General features: G+C 37.8%; 2 protein-coding genes across 4 annotated transcripts in view; one reads left to right on the top strand and one right to left on the bottom strand.

Annotated features, from left to right (window-relative positions):
* Positions 1–766: 766 nt before the first annotated feature.
* On the bottom strand, positions 767–5,372 carry LOC118934340 (cytochrome c oxidase assembly factor 4 homolog, mitochondrial). Its single transcript, XM_036929769.2, has 2 exons — positions 5,233–5,372; positions 767–2,753 (listed from the first exon to the last, which is right to left on the bottom strand). Exon 2 carries the CDS (start codon positions 2,739–2,741, stop codon positions 2,490–2,492), a length of 252 nt encoding a protein of 83 aa, XP_036785664.1. The 5' UTR covers positions 2,742–2,753; positions 5,233–5,372; the 3' UTR covers positions 767–2,489.
* A 3-nt stretch (positions 5,373–5,375) lies between these two features.
* Positions 5,376–23,163, top strand: part of PAAF1 (proteasomal ATPase associated factor 1) — a 43,997-nt gene continuing 26,209 nt past the window's right edge. For 2 of the 3 annotated variants that reach the window (XM_036929761.2, XM_036929762.2), the window contains exons 1-6: positions 5,376–5,544; positions 7,025–7,065; positions 10,097–10,200; positions 13,603–13,692; positions 19,799–19,897; positions 20,541–20,691. In XM_036929761.2, coding sequence (XP_036785656.2) covers positions 5,498–5,544; positions 7,025–7,065; positions 10,097–10,200; positions 13,603–13,692; positions 19,799–19,897; positions 20,541–20,691 — 532 coding nt within the window. In that variant the 5' untranslated portion in view covers positions 5,376–5,497. Of the gene's footprint in view, positions 5,545–7,024; positions 7,066–10,096; positions 10,201–11,711; positions 11,780–13,602; positions 13,693–19,798; positions 19,898–20,540; positions 20,692–23,163 lie in introns of those variants that run through there. The other variant, XM_036929763.2, reaches the window with a different exon arrangement.

Raw genomic sequence — 23,163 nt, 5'->3', positions numbered from 1 at the left:
CCTGACCTTTATTTCTTCCTCTGTAGAGTGGAGTTAATGGACTGTTACCAGAATTAAATAAGAAAATGTGGCTCAGGTCGGTGACTATAGCCTACAATGATAATGATAGCTAACATTTAGTGAATGCAGTGTACCAGAGAGCTTCTTAGCTCTTTACCAATATTAACTCATTGTTTCAAAAACTCTGTGGAAAGTCTACAATTACTAGTTTTGAGGACTATGAGGAAGGTAATTTTTACTCAAAACTAAAGATTCTGAGATGTTAAAAAATTTGCCCCAAATCACACAGCTAGTAAGAGGCATGGTGGCATTTTAAAGCAATATATCATGGGGATTGATAGCACACTCTAGAGCCAGAGAGCCTGTGTTAAATGCTCCATAAATATTAGTTATAATAGTTCAATAAATGCTAAGTTTTTATTTTTAGGTATTTACATATTACCCCTCATTTAATGTGTAGTATGCCTATTAAATAGGAATTGTCCCCATTTACTTGCAGAAACAGGTTTGGGTGGCAAGAGAGCATTCTTTGCCCAGATTCTGTGGCCCACCGAGTTAGCTCCCTGTTAGAGCTGGAGTCCTGCAAAAGTTGCTCCTTCCACTTAGCTGCTTTGGAAACCACTGTTTCTTCTACGGTCCTTCTCTGCTAGAATCTCTGCCCTCATGGCCTATTATTTCTATTTTAATTACACAAGTTAATATATAGAACACATTCTTGTATTCTAGACTTGAATATATAAGACTTGAATATATAAGCAAATAGTCCTTATTGATGGAATTTTACATCATGACCATTTATTCACTATTGGAAACAATGCTGCAATGTAGATAATAGTAAATACATCTTGTAAAAATATATTTAAGAGGACTCCTAAAGGAGGAATTGCTGTATAAATATTAAAACTATTTTAAAATTCCACAAAATTGCCCCACAAAAGCTTCACTAATTTATGGTCCCTTCAATAGTGTGAATGCATCTATTCCTCTCCATGCCCAATACTGGACATTATAAACACTTAAAATTTTTGAGAATAGAATGAGCTAATAATACTTTAACCTTGTTCACTTTCAGTTGGGCTGTTTGCCTTTTCTTACTGACTTCTAGGAACTTTTTGTTGGTGATGGTAATCCTTTCTATTCATAAATAGGTTAACATCTACTTTATCTTTGAAGGTTAAACTCAACTCCTTTGATTTTTGCTGACGAGCTTCAGTCCACATTGCTCCTCTGATGACCCAAAGCACTGAACACACATGGCCCCACAGAGGCTTATGTCTATAACCCAGTCATCCCCTTCTGCTTGAAGGCTCAATTGAATTTTATTGCTTTAACAACTGGTTATTCCTCATACCTTCTCCCCAAATATCAATACAAAATAGTTTTAGGGCCTACTATACTTCAGATTTGTGATTATACATAGCTGCTTAAAAAATGTTACTGATAATGATGAAAGCATATAACCTGTTTCCTTCCAGCTTCTATGACAGGAATCATTCTCCCAAATCCCTTTCCATTCTCAAATGCTTAACAAGCCTAGGCAGAAAGTTAATAGAATGGGTAATACAGTTCCATGTCAGAAAAACGATCAGTGGTGGCAACTGTTATGACCTGGAGAGTACAGCCACCTATAAGAGGTATCGTTATAAAGCTCCAGCAAATTGTCGTCAAGTAGGAACATAAGCTTCAGGTTGACAGCGTCTTCATTTTTCAAAAGCTGAAAATATGATTTTATGTTAAATGTACTTTTTAAGGGTCAGACAGTGTGTTTACTGGGTTGGGAGTGTTGAGGTCAGAACTGCATCTTTTAATTCAACATTTTGGCATTTAAGAATCACTCAGTATGTTTTCTTCTTTTCATTAGCCTGAATGAAACATCCAGAACCAACAAAAGTAAAGGCACTTGTATCACTGTCAGGAATTAGTTAGTTGTCCTAGTGTTGTTTTATTTCTTTCTTCCAAACCAGACTAAGTAATCTGAAAGCAGGTTCATATTACTCATCATATCGGTTTACAACATAGTGCCTGGCACAAGGGAAGATCTCAGCAAAACTTGCTATTGTTGAACCAATGCCTCAATAAGTGAAGACCTGGTTGGATAGCCAGTTTACCTTTATATTGTGAATTTACTTTTAAAATTAAATGTCCATGAATTCAGCTCCATACTTGGCACACTGAGGCTGACCCAAGTTGTAGGGTAGGAGAGCATCCTTTAGCCCCACTGTTTTACTTGGCAAATATTGGCAATATTTAATATAGGTGGAACAAGATGGGTGAGGATGTGTGGGAATCTTGCCATGAAAACATGAGCTCTGTATGGCAGTAATGTCTAAACCCACAGTTCCCTGCCTCTCAACCCAAGTCCCAAAGATTATCCCTGAGTTTTACATCTCCTGACCCACCCTTCCACTGTTGAGGACTTCTTCCCCTCATGATTTCTCTGGGTGCTAGTTTCTGCAGGGCTGTCCTCTGGGGATAGGTGGTGTGGGGTCTCAGCAGTGGGCATTGCCTTGCTCTTTCTTCCTCTTCAGCTCCTCCCGACGCCTTGCCTGCTGTTCACTCATGCAGTCCTTGAAGGCCTGCACCTGTGGCTGGCACTGTCGCCAGTCCTGGTGCTGGGCCATGCACTCCTGCACCGCATAGTGGGAAGCAGCACAGCCAGAGCGGATGATCAGCTGGTCCAGTGGGTCTTCTTCATCCTCCTTTCTCACCTGCTGGGCCCAGCTATGGCCTTGAGTTGACATCTTTGGGAATCTCTAGAACATCAACAGAGGTAAAGGTTAGAATAAGGATATGATTATGAGGTCCCTCCACTATAAGCAACATTAAGCAAACTGTACTGTTGTAGCCTATTTATGCATCTATCTCTGCTTGGGGGCTGTCAGCTCATGTCAGTACAGATACTGGGCCTGATTCACCTTGGTGCCCCCAGACTTAGGCCTGGCAGAGAGCAGTCCTGCAAAAACGGTTTGAACTGAAAGGAATGAGATAAAATATGTGAAAATGCTTAACACAACACTAAAGAAGTTGAATAAATTCTGCTAATAGAATTTGAATTAGGCGAATGGTCACCTTTTTGGAGATGTTCTCTCTGATCCACCCCAAAATAATTAATCTCTTTTCTTTTTTCCTGTTGGCTTTATTCTATGGCTGGAAAAGAACAGTTTAACACTTGGAAAAGTACCCAAATATGTATAGAGTTTGACACATAGAAGGAATGGAAAGAGTCAGTATGGTTATAGCATAGTGTGTGCAGGGGCCAGGCAAGAGATGAGTCGGTGAAGTAAGAGTGCTTATGTGAGGTCTATACGCCTAGAATGTCTTCCCAAGATCATCTGCTTCAGAGCACCCAGCAGAATGTAGCTTACAGAAGGAATATAAGAAAGGTTTGAAGACAAATGACCTCAGCCTCTGCATAAATTTTGCCATGATAGGCTCTATAGGAGTTAGGACTCCTTAGTGCCTTTCCTGTGTCTCTCATTCATTCAACAAATGATCATGACTACTTATCATGTATCAGATACCATACCAGACTTGAGGATACAGGAATGACCAACACAGATACAGTTCCTGCCTTAATGGAGTTTACTATCTAGACAAATGAATAGGCAGTTTACTACACAGTGTATAGCTAGCTAAGACTGGGGAACACAGTGAAGGGATACCTACACTTCAGACATTGCAGGAAAAAGCAGGGAAGGCATCCCGGGGGAAGTGATTTCTAAACTGAGACTTTAAGGATGAATATGAGCTAGCCAGAGATGGGCAGAATATTTCTGGCCAATGGAAGAGCAGGGTGGGGGGCTGGGACAGAATTTGACAAGAGAGGACCTGAAAATTTTGTATGACTGGAGAATAGAGTATGAGGAGAACAGGACAAAAATGAAATTGGCAAGATGGGAAAGTATCTGATCATAGCAAGACCTTGTTAGCCATGTTAAGGAATTTAGAGAGAAATGGAGAATGCAAAAGAGAAGGATTTAAGCAGTCCAGAGCACTAAGCAACATTCATTTGTTTTGGAAACAGTACAATCTAAAGAAAGGGAGAAATGGGCTTTAAAAACAGACTTGGATTGGAAACCTAGCTTTGTTACTTACTACTTTCTCCAAATTCTCGTTTCCTTGAGCAAATCACTTCACTATCTCCCTTGAAAAAATAATCTACCTCACAGGATTGTTGAAGACCAAATGAGATAATGCATTTGACAAATCAAAAACTCTAGAGACCAAGAGACCTCTGAATTAAAAAGGGTAATTGAGCCTTTACAGATGCTGGCCAGAAAACGGATGGAGCCCCGCAACAGGAAGTTTCTGCTACAGCAGCAGCAAGGCCAGTCAACAGAAACAACTTGTCCACCAGACTCAACAGGGGACACTTTTAAGAGGTCTCAAGGAAAGAAAGATCTTTAAATTTACATTGGCTATAAGTGGGACAAGTCCAGGGATAGGCGGTTATTCCATAGAGAAGGCTCATGGATTGGTTGTTGATGATGAACAGGCACTCTTCACACTCAGGAAGGAGCAGGAGGGATGCAGTGGTTCTGGGGACGTTCTAGATAATTGTTGAAAAGACTTCGGGGAGTTTCTGGTTACTGCCTATAGTTACTGACTACCTTACCTCTCTCATCCCATTCTCTGGCCCTTGTGTCACTTAATTTTAGGACATTAAATTCCTTATCACTTGTAAGAAGCCGAGTATGTCCAAAGAGCTCAATAAATGATAGTTCTATTACTGTACGTGTCCTCTTCCTTAATACACTGTGAATGTTTTAAAGTCAAGGGGCACACCTCTTAGGGCAAGCATGGTGAAAACCGCCTTGGATACTAAGCCAAGAAATCCGTGTTCGAATACCTTCACCACGCCTTCCTCCTTAGAATATTTAACTCGCAGAATAAATATAAGGATTAACATGACAATGAAAAGTGCCTGCGCTACAAGATTCAGTATATGCTACTGCACTTTGCCCACCACATTCCGGCTTCAGTGTCCCCAGGAGTAAGAAGACCCTTGCCGAGAGATCAGGGTAGGCTAAATGTGCCGCAGCTAGATCGTGGAAGTCCGCCTAGACTAGGAAGGCGTGGAAAGGATGGGAAAGCAGAGAAATTCAAACGTCCAAATCCTTTTAAGGATCCTCTCCCACCTAAAGGAGACGACGCATGCGCGCGCTCGCACCCGCCGCACTCTCGCCGGGCCGCTACGCTCCACCGCACAAGGATGCGGCACGTGGTGCTCACCTAACAGGCAGGGCAGGAGGATCTGAAGGTGCACTGCTACACGGCGGCGCCCATCCTGCAAGCAGTTGGAATTCTTCCGACCGTCCTGCCAGACACCAGCCTCCTTCGGGGGAGTGCGCACGCACGGAAGTGGGAGGATAGGGACCCACTGCGCATTTTCATTGGTGGTCTCCCTAGATCCTGCCTCTGACCTCACCGCAGCCCCATTGGAAGATCCACTTCCGGGAGAGAGCGGAAGAGGCGGGCTGATGGGGGAGGGGCCAAGATGTCGGCACCTTTGAGGATTCAGAGCGACTGGGCCCAAGCCGTCAGGTGACTCCAGGCACAGAACAGGGACGGAGGAAGCGGGTGGCGGATGTTGTCTTTGCGTTTAAGAGAGAGGGTCGTGTCCAGTCCGGGATATCCATAGGGGTCACCTTATTAATGGTTTAGAAAAAAGAAGTCCCAAACCCCATAGTCATTGTCTTTCACTCTTAGAAGAGCTGTCCTGAGGCCAAGGGAACATAAATGCGCTGTGTGATCCCAGAGTCAGACTAAGATCAGCGAACTGGAGAAAGGGAAACTGGGCGGCAAGAACACTCTTGGTCGAGGAGTTAGAGTCATTTGGCGAATATTTATTGATTGTCAGGTGTTTGCCAAAGTCCTGGTGCTCAGCCACCACCACGTTATCTTGGAGTTTATGATGGAATCTTTATATCCTCCTCGGCCCCCAGGCTCTATGCTCGGTGAAATTCAAATGTGTATTCTTAATTTAAAAAGTGGTACCTGCCTTCAAGAAGCTTACAGCTTAATTGCAAATGCACAGCAAATTACGAATTTAACGTTTATTGTTCATATACTGCCCAAATTATTCTAGTCACCAGAATGAGTACAGCAATGGCACGAATGGCAACTGTTATTACTAATAAGGGTATTTCAAATTGAAAACAGTGGTGAAGATGAATAAAACACAGCTTTGCGCATTTAAGAAACTTACACCTTGCTAGGTGGGCTAAAATACACATTAATTATATTAGCACAGAATGTGTGGTATGTAATAACGGAAGAACACTGACAATTATTAAGGACCATCAGGTGTCTGTGAATAAAGAATGCAGGATCAGAATCAGAGAAAGTAACTTGCCCAAGGTCTTGCAGCTAGTAAGTGTTAGAGAGTTGCTGTTAACGTAGATTTTTCTATCTAAAAGCCTAGGTCCTTTCCACTATACTCTAAAAATGTTAGGGTGATGAGGTAAGGATTTATTGGATAGGTGCTTTCTGAAACATGTAAAGACAGAGTGAGGTGTAGAACACAGACATTGTGTACTATCCCAGGTTTCAATACCCGCATCATAGCTGGGTGACCTTGGCCAAGATACTTCTCTCTGAGCTTTAGGTTTTTTATCTTTAACATGAGGATAATAAAAGGTATCTTGTTAAGTTGTGAGGATTAATGATACTATTATGCATGATGCCCAGCACAGGGCCTGGTTAAAATAATCCCAATACATATCTAAGTATAAAATACTGATTTTTCAAAACTGTGTAGCTCTAATTGAATAGTGAACTCCCTATTGATTAACTATTTCAGCTTTCCTTTAACCGACAGACATCTATGTATTTAAAAATTCACAAATATTTCTTCAATAAATAGAATTTGTCTTAGAATAACCTACATCTGGATAAGATGTTAGACTAAGTCATGTCTAAGTACTATGACCAAAGTGGAAATTATACGATCTTTCTCCCTTACACTAGTGGCATCCTTTTTAGCACTGTGTGAACCTAATTAGGCTTTTGTCTCTCTTCATAGGAAGGATGAAGGGGAGGCCTGGCTGAGCTGTCACCCCCCAGGTAATGTCCATAAAGCTGTATGCCTTCTCTTTAGAAAAAAGGGAATTACTGCCCCTAGAAGAGAGCTCCCTACTTTCTCCTGGCCCATACTCCTTGCACAATGCTGTAGTCTTCAAATGCTCTTGGCCAGTCTGTACTGTACTAATGTCATTCCAGTCCTTCCATTCCGGTAGAAAGCCTTTAGATTGGTTTTCAATTTGGAAGCCACAGGCTTATTCATGGAGACATTGGTGATGCATCTTGATCAGTCCCTTAGCCATATATTGTATTCTAAGCAATTTCGTAGCTTCATTTTGACTTTCCTTATGATGATTCCTAGATCTGCAGCTCCATCGCTGACCTCTTGAAGTTCAAGCAGAGATTGAAGAGTTGCCTGCTAGACATTTCTACTTGAAGCTCTTGCTGTTATCTTGATTTTATCAAATTCAAAACCAGGTTGAGCACTTCTCTTGTTAAATAGGTTCTTTTTCTTGATTTTCTAATTAAGTTACCATCATTTTAGGCATTAGAGTGAAAAACCTAGTCACTTCACCCTGCCGTTTTCAGATAACTCCCAAGTCCTTTTAGTTTTTCCTTTGAATGGCACTTGTGGGTTATTTCCATCTGTTCATTTGCAGTTAGTGTATCATTCAAAATAAAAAGATTTTTTTGATTTGTGAGAAAGTTTAATTTTACTGATTATTTTTCATTTTCAGATACTTGATATCTTTTTATAATATAGTTTATTTCTATAAGAAACAGAGTTTTAAATAGTCTACTTTTGAGGAAATTGGTGCTGCATAGAAGAGAGGATGGGAGCTAAAAGTTCTCATAGCCAAGGGTTTTGTTTTATTTTTAAAGATGGGAACTAATTGGAGAGCAATTAAAATACAGGTTATAGGTAGAGGAGAGAAGTACTAACTGAAAAACCAGTGTCTTGGCTGAGAGAGAAGTATGTTCAGTTAAGTCTAAAAGACTAAGATGAAAGAAGGTGAGGGTCGGTGCTGGTACAGATAAGTGCATAGCCGTGGACATGGGATGTTGAGTGTCTGATAGCCTCAGTTTTCTTTGTGATGTTGGAGGTGGTGCCAGCCCTTAAGAAAGAGGTTTGTGGATTATTTTTTTTTAAACAACAGTTTTATTGAAATAAAATGTGTTGGATATTAAATATATATTATTTCTATTTCTCACACTTCTATGTGCTAGGTACAATTATGATTTTTTTTTAAAAAAAGAAAACTTTATTGAGATATAATTCACTTACCAGAAGGTTCACCTTTTTAATTCATTGAATTTTAGTGTATTCACAGAGCTGTGCCTCTGTCACCACTATCTAAGCACATTTTCATCCCTCCAAAAAGGAACCCTTTAACTGATTAGCAATCATTTTCTATTCTCCCCAACTCCAAGCCCTTAGCAACCATTAAATGACTTTCCATATGGATTTGTCTATTCTTTTCATTTTGTATAAATGGAATCATATAAAACATGGCCTTTTGTGTCTGACTTCTTTCATTTAGCATAACATTTTAAAGTTTCATCCATTTTGTGATATTTAATAGTATTTCATCCCTTTTCTGTTGCGTGGATATATCACATTTTTTTACCCATTCATCATTTGAGGACATTTGAGTTGTTTCCATTTTTTGGCTCTTTTGAAGGAAGAAGATTTTGATGGCAGGATATTTGTCATGAGAATTTGCTGCCATGAGGAATAGAAGGGACAAAAGGACACAAGACTGTGCTGTCTTTGGAGGCACGTAGTGGTGTCAGTCAGCATAGTTAGGTCCTTTTCTGAAGCAGCACTTAGCAACCTGCATGTAGGAATATACAAGGTGAATGTTTGGGTTAATCCCAGGTCTATATTATAGACCAAAATCCAAAATTGAGATCACTTCAGTGACTAGGAATGTAGAGAGGTCATTTTGAGGCTGCTGGTAGAAGACTGGTTGAAATGATGGTATGAGGACCAGACTTCAAATGGCAGCTTGTGAAGCCAGGAGGGAATCGTGGAGTGGGACAAAAAGCAGAGTTCTCACAATCTTATTTTTTGTGGCATCTCTCTGAACTAGCACTTCATATCACTTCCCTGCTGAAAGCTTCTTCACTGGATTTTCTCTAGTCCAGAGTTCTACAATAGATTGTGAGTTCCTCCATTAATATCCTTCAACTTCATTTCCTTTGACTGTTGTAACCAAATTGATATATTAACTGATGTCTCCTTTCCCCCTTATGCTTTCTGATACATAATTTAAAATTCTTATCATGCCCCTCCCTGGCTTGGAGTTGCCCTTCCCTATCTTCTGCCTAGCCCTGTCTTTCTAACTTCAGCCTACATCTTATCTTTCCAGGCCCTACTCAGGTCCCACCCTCTAGAAAGCCCTCTTGTTCTTTGTGAAGCCATTCTGGTTTCTACTTCCCTCTTACTCTTAAAATTTCAGTTTGGTGCAAGTTATTTACTGAATCATTTGTAGCATCCTGCTGGTGTCTCAAATAGTCTAATAGGGAGGTCAGACATGTAAACAGTGTGTTAGGGGCTGTTTCAGAAGTGTGTGTAAGGACAGAAGAAGAATAGAGAACCTTTTAAACTCTACTCCATGATCTGTGCATGTTTTTGTGTATATCTTATTTAGGCTGTATCACTACAAAAGCAGTGCTCCATTTGAGCAAAATTTCCAGATTACTGAAGCTATGTGTATGTACGGTGGATAAATATACATATGCATGTTGATCTTCACCTTTAATCCTGAAAGAATTCCATTTTCCAGGCAGTAAAACTGAGGTTGAGAGTACTCTAATGGCTTTCTCTACAAATGCTAAATTACATCTCTAAATCTTTGTTCCTAGCTTTTAGCCCTTTGCTTTTTTTCCCACCCCAGTGAGGTATGCTTAGGCTAGTGCTCTGTCACCTTCACCTCACCTTTAACACAAGTACCTGCTTTTCTTTTGTGAGTCAATTTCTTACCGTTTATACAGATGCCTGAATTGGGTCTTCAAGAAGAACAATGTTAAATTCTTATTTTTTGAGACATGCTTCTTTTGTGCTATATAGGGAAACCAACTTTGTATGGCAGCCTAACTTGTCAAGGGATTGGCCTGAATGGCATCCCAGAAGTTACAGCTTCAGAAGGATTTATTGTGAATGAAATAAACAAGGTAGGTTTTTATTTTCTTGTATGTCTACTTTGAATATTTGTACTATTATCTGTATGTCTGTGTTATCTCCATTTCATTTGTACAATAATCAAAGTTTTTACTGCCTTTGCATGTCAAAAGTTTTATTTTTCTTTTGTAGTTACCTGTACTTTTAGATGCACTTTAACTTCCTCTTACTTACCTTACCATTACTGTTTGGTAGATAAATAAGGTAAGCCACATAGGTAATATTAAATTTTCTAGTAACCACATAAAAGTAAAAAGAAAAGTGAAAAGAAACAGGTGAAATTAATTTTAATAATATATTTTACTTAACCCAATATATCTAAAATATTACTTCAACCTATAATATTAAATAATTATTGAAATATTTTACTTTCCATTTTTCTTATTTGAGATCATGTGTATATTTTACACTTACAGCACATTTCAGTTCAGACTCTTTAATTTTTTATTGGAAATACTTGGTATGTATGTATTTAGATTTTATGAAATTTACAGCTAAGAATATAGATTCACATACCCTAATAGTCCCAAATATATGTGAGAGGTTTTCCAATAACTGAATCCATTTGAAGAGTTTAAATTAAATTAATTTAGTTCCTCCTTTACATTGGCTACATTTCAAGTGCTCAGTAGCCTCATGTGACTAGTACCTACCAGACTGGATGGCATAGCCTTACAGTGTGTCTGGCAAGGCCACGGAGAAGATGGACATCGATAGTACTTAATAGTTTTTCTCATTGGTCTTTGAGGTAAGTAGATGGCCAAACTACATGTTGCAGAATCCAGGATCTGACCTTCCTTACTCACTGTGATGGCTGTAGTCAGTATGCTCTGGGAGATGATTCCCAAAGAGTAAACCAGCCTTTCTTTTTTCTCTTTTTTTGTATATTTAAATTTTTTTAGTTGTAAAATATTCCAGGTATACTGATAAGAATAGAGAATACTTAGTTTTTTACATAAGATTTTTAGCAAATATTTATTCATTGCCCTCTGTGCAAGGTAATAAGCTACATGTTATATATATTATAAATTTTTTTCATGAACAGTTATGGTATGGTAGAGAGTGTCAGAAGATCTCAGTCCAAGTCTTAGTTAACTCCGACATTACTAGCAACATGATTTTGGACAAATAACTTAGTTCTCTGATCTTCAGTTTCCTCATGTATAAAATAGAGGTGATACTCTACCTCATAGTCTGGCTTTATTGGGGAGTGAGACTTCATATTAATGAAACTAAAATATTACAAAAGTGAGTATTGTTGTTTTACCGTAACAATCCTTTGGGACTAACATTTCACATTTCTATTTTGCAGATGAGCAAGTAGACTCAGGGAAGTTAATTAACCCTAATAATCAAAGCTAGTTAGATCATATATCAGACTTGAAGCCCAGTTCTATCAACTTTAAGTATCACAGCACCTTGGAAGCCTGCATTTTTCCCAGGTGTTTTGCCTATATCCATCCACGGCCTGGGTGCTGACTTCCTTTCTTCCCTTTGTATGTAGGCCCTGATACAATCCTTATCTCTTCCACCATTGCCAATTTCTGCCATGCGTACCTGCTGGGTCAGACAGTAAGTGCTAATGGTTGAACATTCATTTGTTTCCTAGCTGCCATGAGTCACTTCACTAATTTATGTTGCTACATGGTTCTATTAAATGGTAGATTATGCTTACATACTTAACTGTGAAGAATAAAAAATTTGACTTTGAATTTTATCTTAGTGTGGAATACTCACACTTTCCCCCTCCAAATTTTGTCTGTTTTGATATCTCTTTCAGCTTTTCTTTAAAATATTTTCATTAACAGCATGATTCTTTGCTGCTTACATTGGAAGTAGTTTAACATCTGTCTTCTTCCACAGTTTGATTATGGGTTAAAGGTTGGTTTGCCCAGCTGATAAGAGTAGGAGAAAACCACTGTTTCTTGAAATTTTGCACATAATTAGTCCCAAAGAAATTGAGTCTTCTGAGAGCAAACCCAATTCTTATAGATGCCTGAACACTAAACTCTTGGAGCTCCTTGCTGGTATGAATATTTAGCCAGGAGAGTTTAGCTGGCCCTTTGGTTTTGGGTACAGGAGGTAATTCCATATCCAGGTTAGTTCTCTTGCAGCTGTATGGTCTTTGTCATGCAGTTAGAAGCAGAAACTCATTTACTGCAAGGCCTGCAGGCAGCCAGGCCTGTATATGCTGGCTAAGAAAGAACTGTTTTATAGATATCCTAATTGCCTTTTTAAAGGAATAGAAGACCTGTAATAGGAGCACATTGATTTTTAGTGATGAGAATATTAAAACTTTGAAAATATTCCTCCCAGTTAACTGTGAGGACCTGTGCTTGTTGTATATAGATAAGCCTTGAAAGGAGATTTAGAAAATCTTGATTATTGAAGATTTTTATTGTCTAGCAGAATTTCCAGAAGCTTTGAAGTACTACTGCAGAAGAGATAACAGGTTAGGGGCTATTTGGTTAGAGCAGTTCCAAAGTACATTCATGTCCCAAGTATAGGATGTGCACACTTAGGTGGTGGTGATGGTTTTTTGCTGGTTAGAGTAAAATATTGTCATATTGCAAGAGTCCAAGAGGAAGGGTTTACCAGGCCTTTTATGCCTTTACACATACTACCTTCAAACACCAACATACTCGTAATCAAATGGTTACAAAGGCTACCTTTAACAAGTCATGTCCCCTGAACTTAACATTTGCTTCTAGATTTAATTTCTTACTATGTCAGCAGTGTTATCTTGCTACAATGGCTGAAAGTTATGTGATTAACGACTAGGCAAAACACATGGGGAATCATACGGTAGCTATGTGATGATGACCAGTCTACAATTATGTAAAGGCAGTTTAAGTCTGAGGTAGGAGTGGGCACTGTAAGCCTGGCCAGGGCCTACACGTATGTCTACCATAAATTACCTTACTGATGTCCTCTGGTGACTGTAGATGTCAGTAGACCAATATTTTTTCTGAAATTTCTTACAGGCAGCGAATTTAAATTTAGGCTAGTCCCTTAGACCTTCTTTCCTTACATCTCTTGATCCTGTTCTTTGCCTCACTGCTAATTGGGAATACTAGTATTAGATTTTCTTCTAAAAATTAATGCTCTCATGTTTGCTACTTGCGCCTTATTGTTGCGTGTCTTCTATAGGACAGTTTACTTCAACATAAAAATATAATGGCATTTCAGCAATACCAGATTACATTGTAACCTTCTGTAGTAAAAGGGCTGCTGATCTATAATAGTGGAATGATAATTTTGTAGGCTGGGGAAGGAGAATTAGAAGGTACACTTAAAGGATGAGAATTTCTTGTCATCCTCATGTTTTCTTTAAGAGGCTTTAATTCCATTGGAGTAACTTTGCTGATGGGTTTCATATTTCCTTTTCTGTTTAGAAAAGCATTCATATTTCATGTCCAAAGGAAAATGCATCTTCAAAGTTTCTGGCACCATACACCACTTTTTCCAGGATTCATGCAAAGAGTGTAAGTATTTTGATAAAATGAGGAGAAAATGTAAAAGTATTCATTTTTTATTTTATCTGCTTGTCTAGTGCTCTAAACATATTCTTAATTAATGGGTGTTTCATTTACTTTACGTTGTAAAGTAACACAGCTGATGAAGTATGAAATGTACCACTTCTTATTGTGTGGTATATTTTTAAAAATAGCTATTTTTTACCCTTACTGCAAACAAATATATTTAGTGATGAAAATTTAGGGAATATAAGAGAAAGTGAAAATTACTCATATTTCTATAATCTAAAGATAACTGTTGTGAACTTTTGTTATATAACCTTATTAAATATAATCATAGTAGTAATAGCTAATGTTTATTGATGGCTTACAGTGTGCCAGCATCATGCTAAGCTTTATTATTTTATTTGATCTTCCCAATCTTTTTCTTTAAATATTTTATTAAAATAGGTTTATAGATTACATTGATATTTTATAACTTGCTTTTTATTTCTTAATAGTATATTATGTACATCATTCTGTCATCTGTCTATACTTTAAAGAGCTGCACAGTATTCTACTGTATGACTTTACTATAATTTGTTTCTCCAATCTTACATTGGATATCCAGAGACTCAGATATTTCTGATTTCATGATTTCATATCTTGATTGTATACTTTTAGCTAACCCTTTGCTCACAAAGGTAGGAAGAAATTAGAATATATTCGTAAAAGTTGAGTTGCCAAGTCACAGGCAACTATTCTAATCTACTACACTTAATTGATGTGTTGAGTCAACAGTTGCTCTGCATTTTCTCTGTAAAACATAGTGACTGATACCCACAGCACATTGCAGCTTATAAGCTCTTCTCTGAGTCTGCAAACTTCTGGTACTGTAGGTTAAGTTGAATGCTTGCCAGAAGTCAGTTACGATGCCAGTTACATTGTTTTCGAAAGTATGTCATTTGATTAAGTATTTTTAACTAATGAAATGGGAATGTGAAAAGGCAAAGTGATTTTATCTTTGAAAACTAAGTTGATTGCTTTGCATAGACATGACAAAGAGTTTTTTTTTTTTAACTTCTCTTATAGTATGTATGCAAGATAGATGAAAAATTTTTAGGAAAAAGATTTTTAAAAAGCCCTAAATGAATTTTTTCTCTTAAATTTCTTTGTAAGTTTAAATGAAGATTTGCCTTACTTTAAAAAACCTGGAAGGTATGAATTGTGCCTTTTGGTTATAGTTTATCACAAAAAAGTCAGTGTGAAACTTCCTTGTAGTAATCAGTGGACTAAAGAAAAGACTAGTGAATTTTTATGTACATTTATATATTTGAGTTGAAATAAAATGGAGATATTTATGTATCATTTTTTTTTTATTTCCTACTTTAACTGGCTTTTTGTTATTAATTGACTGACCACTGGGCCATATCCATTGATTAAAATGGCGTTTACTCTTTCTTTTCTACCAATCTGACTTGACATACTCTGCCAATACTATTAGAAGATTTTTTTAAGTGTTACCAATTTGAGAGATGGTATTTCATTGTTATTTTAATTTGCATTCCTTTGATTAATCATGGTTGACCACTTTTTCATGTTGGCCATTCTTCATGGCATTTGCCCACTTTTCTAAGTGTGAATTTTTTTCTTTGTTGGTAAGAGCTCCTTTTATATTATTGATCCTTTGCCATGTATCTTACAGATAGTTTTTTCTAGCTTATTGGTTATTGTTTATTTATGGTGTCTTTTGACATACAGGCATTTAATATTTATAGATAATAAAACCCATCAATTTATGTCTTTATGGTAACTGTCTTCAGAGTCCTGCTTAGGGTAGACCATGATTTTATATATATTCACTTTTAATTGCCCAGCATAAGAGGTAAGGGCACAGTCTCTAGAGATAGCGTCATCTTATTTGACTCCTTGGATTTGAATTTTGGTTCTGCCACTTAATAATTGTGAACTTAGGCCAGGTACTCAACCTCCCTGTACTGTAAGTTCCTTATCTGTAAGATGAGGGTAAAAATAGTATTTATCTCTTAGGGTTGTTATGAGGATTGAAGCAGGTAAAAGTCGGTCTGGAACATAGTAAGCATAATATAAGTGTTAAAATATTACGTTATAAATGTAGTATTTTCTTTGTATTTTTATGTTTTATTTTTTACATTTCAAACTTTTGTTTTCATTCCTTGGTTTGAAGTAGCATGTCATAGCACTGTAAAGTAATCCATCCTTTATCTCACTGACTTAAATTGTCATCTTTATCCAGTATTTAGGATTGTCCCATTGATCTATCTGTTATTTTGCTATGAATAAGGAACAGATTTGAGCTTTAGACTCTGACCTAGGTTTGTGTTTTGGCTTTGCTATGTCACTTCAGGGAAATTAATCACCTCTTAAACCTTAAATTTCTCCTCTGAAAGATAGGAATAATAACCTATCTTATACATTTTTGAGGGGATTATATAAGGGTAGTGTCTGTTACATGTCTGGCACACAATAGCCAGTAAATGTTAGTTCCCTTTCCTCTTTTTCTTTGATAAAATTTGAAGAAAGGAGGTAGCTGGTATGCCCTATAATCTGTTTTTCCATGTTCTATCGTTTTGGAAGAAATGGATAGTTCAGATTTAATTACTTTTTTAGGTGTAGGAACACAGATAAATAACACAATACCACTGTCCCCTTTAGGGACAGTATTTTAACTGAGAGGACACAATACAATACATCAGAGTTTCTCAATCTTGACACTGTTGACATTTGAGCTGGATAATTCTTTGTTGTAGGGGGCTGTTCTACTGTGCACTGTAGGGTGTTTGGCATCATCCCTGGCCTCTACTTATAAGTTGCCAGGGGGACACTGTCCCCAACTGTGGCAACTAAAAATGTTTCCAGACATTGCCAGATGTCCCCTAGAAAGCAAATTCGCCCAGCTTGCCAACTACTACAATAGGGGAACATGGTGTTGCAGACTACTGGGGGAATAAGTAATGAATTCCTTAAGGGAGTTAGGAAAACCACTTACATTTTGAGAAGTAGGTCATTTAAAGAAAAAATCATTAATTGTGCCTCTTTTCTCTCTCTTATTCTCTCTTTCTCTTCTTTGAGCTCATTATTAGGTGATTTATCCATTTATTAATAACCTACTGTATTCGAGGTACTCTTCTGGGCCCTGGGGCAATAGCAGTGAGTAAAACTGGTTGTGGCGCTTACATTCTAGGGGTGTGAGACAAGACAAGATAATGCCAATGACTTGGTTGTGAAATATGAGAGAAAATGAGGAGTTAACATGACTCAAAAAATTTTGACCTGAGAAGTGGATTAATTGTGCCATTTACTGACTGGGGGACAAGTAGTTGTATTGGTATGGAGCAGGGGAAATAAGAGTTTTGTTTTGGACATGTGAAGTTTGAGTTGTCCACTATAAAGCCAAAGGTAGATGCCTAGCAGGCAGCTGGATAGATGCCACCTGAGTCGGGAAACAGGTTGAGCTATACTGCTTTAGGGATTAGATCGATTCAGTGAGTAGGAAAGCATTTCAGTATGCCTTGTTTCTGGGGCCCTGCAAAGAGGGACAGTGATTGGTCTTGTTGTTAAAGGTCATGCTTTACTTTCCTACTTAATGTTGATGAGGTACTTCATCCTTGTCCCCAAACTGCTATATATATTTTTTGCACGCATTTGTTACTGTGTGCATAGCCTGTGATTTGTTTAAGAAAGTGCTGGACATGGTTCTGATACTTAAAGGGCTCAACATGTATCTGGGAGCTAGACAAAGAGTTGAAAGAAGTTGATTTAATAGCACCATTCATAAGATATAAGGCTCAGGATTAGAATGGAAGATCTGAGATATGTCTCCTACACTAGAATGTGAGGCAGGGCTAAGTCAAATTTATCTTTGAGCAGAATGGAATTATGAAGGTCAAAGATGTAATGCATTTGAAAATATTTTGTAAATGATAAAACATTATATAAATGTTAATTGTTATTATAATCATTAAAACTAAAGGATCCACAGAGACCTAAATGTAAGACATGAAACCATAAAACTCTTAGAAGAAAACATAGGCAAAAATCACTTGAACAAATGCGTGAGCATTTTTTTCCTGAACATATCTCCTTGGGCAAGGGAAACAAAATAAAAATGAACAAGTGTGATTACATCAAACTGAAAACCTGTACAGCAAAGGACACCATCAGCAGAACAAAAAGGCAACATACTGTATGGGAGAATATATTTGTAAACAATTTATCTGATAAGCAGTTAACATCCATAATATATAAAGAATTCTGATTCCTCAACACCAAAAAAGCAAGTAGCCAGATTAAAAAATGGGTGGAGGACCTGAACAGACATTTTTCTAAAGAAGAAATACAGATGGCTAACAGTCACATGAAAAGATGCTTCACATTGCTAATCAGGAAAATGCAAATTAAAACCACAATGAGATATCATCTCACACCAGTCAGAATGGCCACTATCCAAAAGACAAGAAATAACAAATGTTGTCGAGGATGTGGAGAAATGGGAACCCTCCTACAATGTTGGTGGGAATGTCAGTTGGTGCAGCCACTGTGGAAAGCCGTATGGATGGTCCTCAAAAAACTAAAAATAGAAATACCATATGACTCAGTAATTCTACTTCTAGGAATTTACCCAAAGAAAACAAAATCCTTGACTTAAAAGATATGTGCATCCCTATATTTATTGCTACATTGTTTACAATAGCTAAGATATGGAAGCAACCTAAGTGTCCATCACTGAATGAATGGATAAAGAAGATGTGGTACTTACACACAACGGAATACTATTCAACCATAAAAAATCCATTTGCAACAACATGGTTGGACTAGAGGTATTATGCTCAGTGAAATAAACCAGGTGGCAAAGACAAGTACTGTATGATTTCACTTATTTGTGGAATATAAAAACAAAACAAAATGAACAAAATAGCAAATAGACTCACAGACACTGATAAGCGTTACCATGGGGGAGGGGTTGGGGTCAGCAGTTAGGGAGGGTGAGGGGGATAGAGGGGCATCAAAATTCTCAGTTATAAGTTGATCATGGGGATAGTATAGCATGTAGAATACAGTCAGTGATTCTGTAACATCGTCCTATGTTGACTTACAGTAACTGCACTAGTGGTTATGAGGATTTAATAATATGGATAACTGTTGAACCACCGTGTTGTATACTTGAAACCAATATAAAATTGTGTATCAATGATACTTCAATAAAAAAAAAATCAAAGGATCCACAGTTAAGAGTACTTTTATTCTGAGGAAACAAAATAACGATGGGAAAATCTCAGAAAGTGTTAGAGTTGACCAGTATATCCCTTTAGTTCTTGCAAAACCTATTCATTATGGTTTGACTGACATAGAACAAAGTAAAATGGAAGGTTAGGTAATTAAAGCAAGAATCCCTAGTTTTTTCTTAATACTTTAGGTCATATGGGAATCATTGTTGCTGCAAATATGCTTGGGATTTTATCTTAGTCCTACATTTCTGGGATATTTGCAATTTGTTTTTTAATAAAAAGGGTATGTATGCATGCATGTGTATGAAGGAGACTTGGCATTCTGATCATGGCTTATTCATGAAGTGATTGCTAATGTTGAAACTGCATAATGAGTCTGAGAATTCTGTTACTTATTCTGAAATGCACATACAACACAGACACACAATCAGGACTTTACAGAGGGAACGTGAAGTAGTAAATTGGGAGCATCTTTGCTTTTCCTTGACTCCTATTGGTGCATCTTGGAAAACTGTGTTTTGTTTAAGCGGGTTCCTAAAAATTGGGAAAGGTATCTTAATTTTACAATAAAATAGCAAAAGATAGAAACTGTGGAAATGATAGAGGAACAGTGTAAACTTCTTAGCTGAAGCAAGGGACTAATGATAATTATAAGAATAACTTTCTGTTTTGAGAAATGAAAGGTATTGGCTCTAGCCTTTTGGGGAGATAGTGATAACTCAACCTTCAAATGAAACACGTCGTTTGTGTTAGGAAGCATAGGCTTGAAGAAGTCTTACAGGCATGTGAAATGGAATGTTTATAACACATTTCAAGGGAAGAAGAACATTTTGTTATTTGTAACACTGGTGCTTCTATTTTTTGAACAGATAACATGCTTGGACATTTCCAGTGGAGGAGGCCTTGGCGTGTCTTCTAGTACCGATGGGAGCATGAAGATCTGGCAGGCTGCCAATGGAGAGCTCAGAGTAAAGGCTTTGAATACACTTTTAGGGTCTTACATATAAAGGGTGGTCTTAGAAACCTTAGACTGGGTCATGGCAAGAAGAGTGGTACATTCTGAAAATTTCGGACCAGTGCACTTAAGTTGATACTTGTTCTCCCATTTGTTAATCTGAGAACCATCCCCAGGCTTGGTGGTTTACTATGGGCTGGAACAGCAGAGGAGTCAGGCCTGTGAATGTCTGAGTAGGTGGTCCCTTGGTAGGAACTGCTTTCAGTGACTGGTTTCTAAGACCAAGTAGCTAGGCTATTACACATCATATGGCTGAGTTCCCCAGCCTATACAGAGGATTTTAAGAAAAAGTAAGAGTCCTCAAGCCTCCACAGCAACTTGTATGTAGAACTAGACTTAGGGATGGCCATGAAAACCAAGGAGTTCAGATCCACAACATCTGGAGCCAAAGCTGAGGAAAGGGAGCCAGCAGCTCTCAGAATACTACCTGGTAGACAAATGTGCTGAAGAGATCCTTTGGACTTAACTTAGTTTTAAACCCTAGCATGTGGTATAGCTTGTAGATGCTTCATTTAAGGGACCAAGGATATGGGAGGTAAGAGAACAGTAAGGGATGGACAAGAGAACTAGCATGGACTTTTCTTTTGTTTTTCCAGAGGGTACTGGAAGGGCATGTGTTTGATGTGAATTGTTGCAGGTTTTTTCCATCAGGCCTTGTGGTTCTGAGTGGGGGAATGGATGCCCAGCTGAAGATCTGGTCAGCTGAAGATGCTAGCTGCGTGGTGACCTTCAAAGGTCACAGAGGAGGTATGAAGGGTGTTCTCCAAAAGGCTTCCCTAATGATCTCTAGAGACACATCACCAAAAAGGTAGAAACAGAAGCCAGTTATCCACAGGAACACAAATAATTCATCTATCTGGTCATTTAAATGAGCTTCTTCTCTAAGGATTAGAAATTCCCTTGCTGCTCAATCTTGTTATTGCCACCTAGGACTAACTGCCTTACACAGATAGTTTTCCACAATTGATAGAGGAAAAACATCCTCCCCAGAGGTTAACTACTTGTGTCCTGGGGAAATAAAGGGGGAGAGAGAAGAAAAGAGGGTTGTGCCCACATTTTCTCACTATTAGTCCTTTGGCTGAGGTGATAGTAAAAGCTGGGTGGCAGATGGCTGCTTTGCCAGACAGCACAGAGAGAGCTTGGTACTGATTGTTGATTCCCATTTAAATCAGAGTATAGATTTTTAAAAATGGATTAGCCATTTGACCAGTTGGTATCAGATTGTAGAGACAGACCATCTTCTCTTTGGTAGAAAAAAATAACATAATTCAACACCGCAAAATCTGTGGGATGCATTGAATGCCGTGCTAAGAGGAAAGTATATTGCAATACAGGCCTACCTCAGGAAAGGAGAACAATCCCATATAAGCAATCTTAACTCACAATTAACGAAACTAGAAAAAGAAGAACAAATGACACCCAAAGTCAGTAGAAGGAGGGACATAATAAAGATTAGAGCAGAAATAAATAAAATTGAGAAGAATAAAACAATAGAATCAATGAAAGCAAGAGCTGGTTCTTCAAGAAAATAAAAAAAATAGATAAACCCCTAGCCAGAATTATCAAGAAAAAAAGAGAGTCTACACACATAAACAGAATCAGAAATGAGAAAGGAAAAGTCAGTACAGATACCACAGAAATACAAAGAATTATTAGGGAATACTATGAAAAATTATATGGTAACAAACTGGATAACCTAGAAGAAATGGACAACTTTCTAGAAAAATACAACCTTCCAAGGCTGACCCAGAAAGAAACAGAAAATCTGAACAGACCAATTACCAGCAACAAAATTGAATTCATAATCAAAAAACTACCCAAGAACAAAACCTCTGGACCAGATAGATTCACCACTGAATTTTATCAAATATTTAGTGAAGACCTAATACCCATCCTCCTTAAAGTTTTCCAAAGAGTAGAAGAAGAGGGAAAACTTGCAAACTCATTCTATGAGGTCAGCATCACTCTCAGACCAAAACCAGGCAAAGACACCACAAAAAAAGAAAACTACAGACCAATATGCCTGATGAACATAGATGCAAACATACTCAACAAAATATTAGCAAACTGAATTCAAAAGATACATCAAGAGAATCATACACCATGATCAAGTGGGATTCATCTCAGGGATGCAAGGATGGCACAACATTAAAAAATCCATCAACATCATCCACCACATCAACAGAAAGAAGGACAAAAACCACACGATCATCTCCATGGATGCTGAAAAAGCATTTGACAAAATTCAACATCCATTCATGATAAAAAGTATCAACAAAATGGGTATAGAGGGCAAGTACCTCAACATAATAAAGGCCATATATAACAAACCACAGCCAACATAATAACAGTGAGAAGCTGAAAGCTTTTCCTTTAAAGTTGGGAACAAGACAAGGATGCCCACTCTCCCCACTTTTATTCAACATAGTACTGGAGGTCCTAGCCACAGCAATCAGACAACACAAAGAAATAAAAGGCATCCAGATTGGCAAGGAAGAAGTTGAAGTGTCACTGTTTGCAGATGACATGATATTGTACTTAAAAAACCTTAAAGAATCCATGCCAAAACTACTAGATCAAATATCTGAATTCAGCAAAGTTGCAGGATACAAAATTAATATACAGAAATCTATGGCATTCCTTTACACTAGCAATGGACTAGCAGAGAGAGAAATCAGGAAAACAATTCTATTCACAGTTGCAGCAAAAAGAATAAAATACCTAGGAATAAACCTAACCAAGGAAGTAAAAGACCTATACACTGAAAACTACAAGATACTCATGAGAGAAATTAAAGAAGATACCAATAAATGGAAACACATCCCATGCTCATGGGTAGGAAGAATTAATACTGTCAAAATGGCCATCCTGCCTAAAGCAATCTACAGATTCAGTGCAATCCCTATCAAAATAACAGCATTCTTCAACGAATTAGAGCAAATTGTTCTAAAATTCATATGGAACCACAAAAGACCCCAAATAGCCAAAGAAATCCTGAGGAGGAAGAATAAAGCTGGGGGGATCTCGCTTCCCAACTTCAAGCTCTACTGCTAAGCCACAGTAATCAAGACAATTTGGTACTGGCACAAGAACAGATCCATAGACCAATGGAACAGACTAGGGAGCCCTCATATAAACCCAACCATATATGGTCAATTAATATATGATAATGGAGCCATGGACACAATGGGGAAATGACAGCATCTTCAACTAACTGGT

The sequence above is a fragment of the Manis pentadactyla genome, chromosome 9 (assembly GCF_030020395.1).
Source record: "Manis pentadactyla isolate mManPen7 chromosome 9, mManPen7.hap1, whole genome shotgun sequence".
In the NCBI taxonomy this organism is placed as follows: domain Eukaryota; kingdom Metazoa; phylum Chordata; class Mammalia; order Pholidota; family Manidae; genus Manis; species Manis pentadactyla.
Note: the sequence above shows the minus strand (reverse complement) of the source record. Positions and strands in the feature narration are given on the sequence as shown.

Bases quoted from the DNA above. Each gene is read 5' to 3' on its own strand.
- LOC118934340 (XM_036929769.2), bottom strand. From the start codon at position 2,741: ATGTCAACTCAAGGCCATAGCTGGGCCCAGCAGGTGAGAAAGGAGGAT.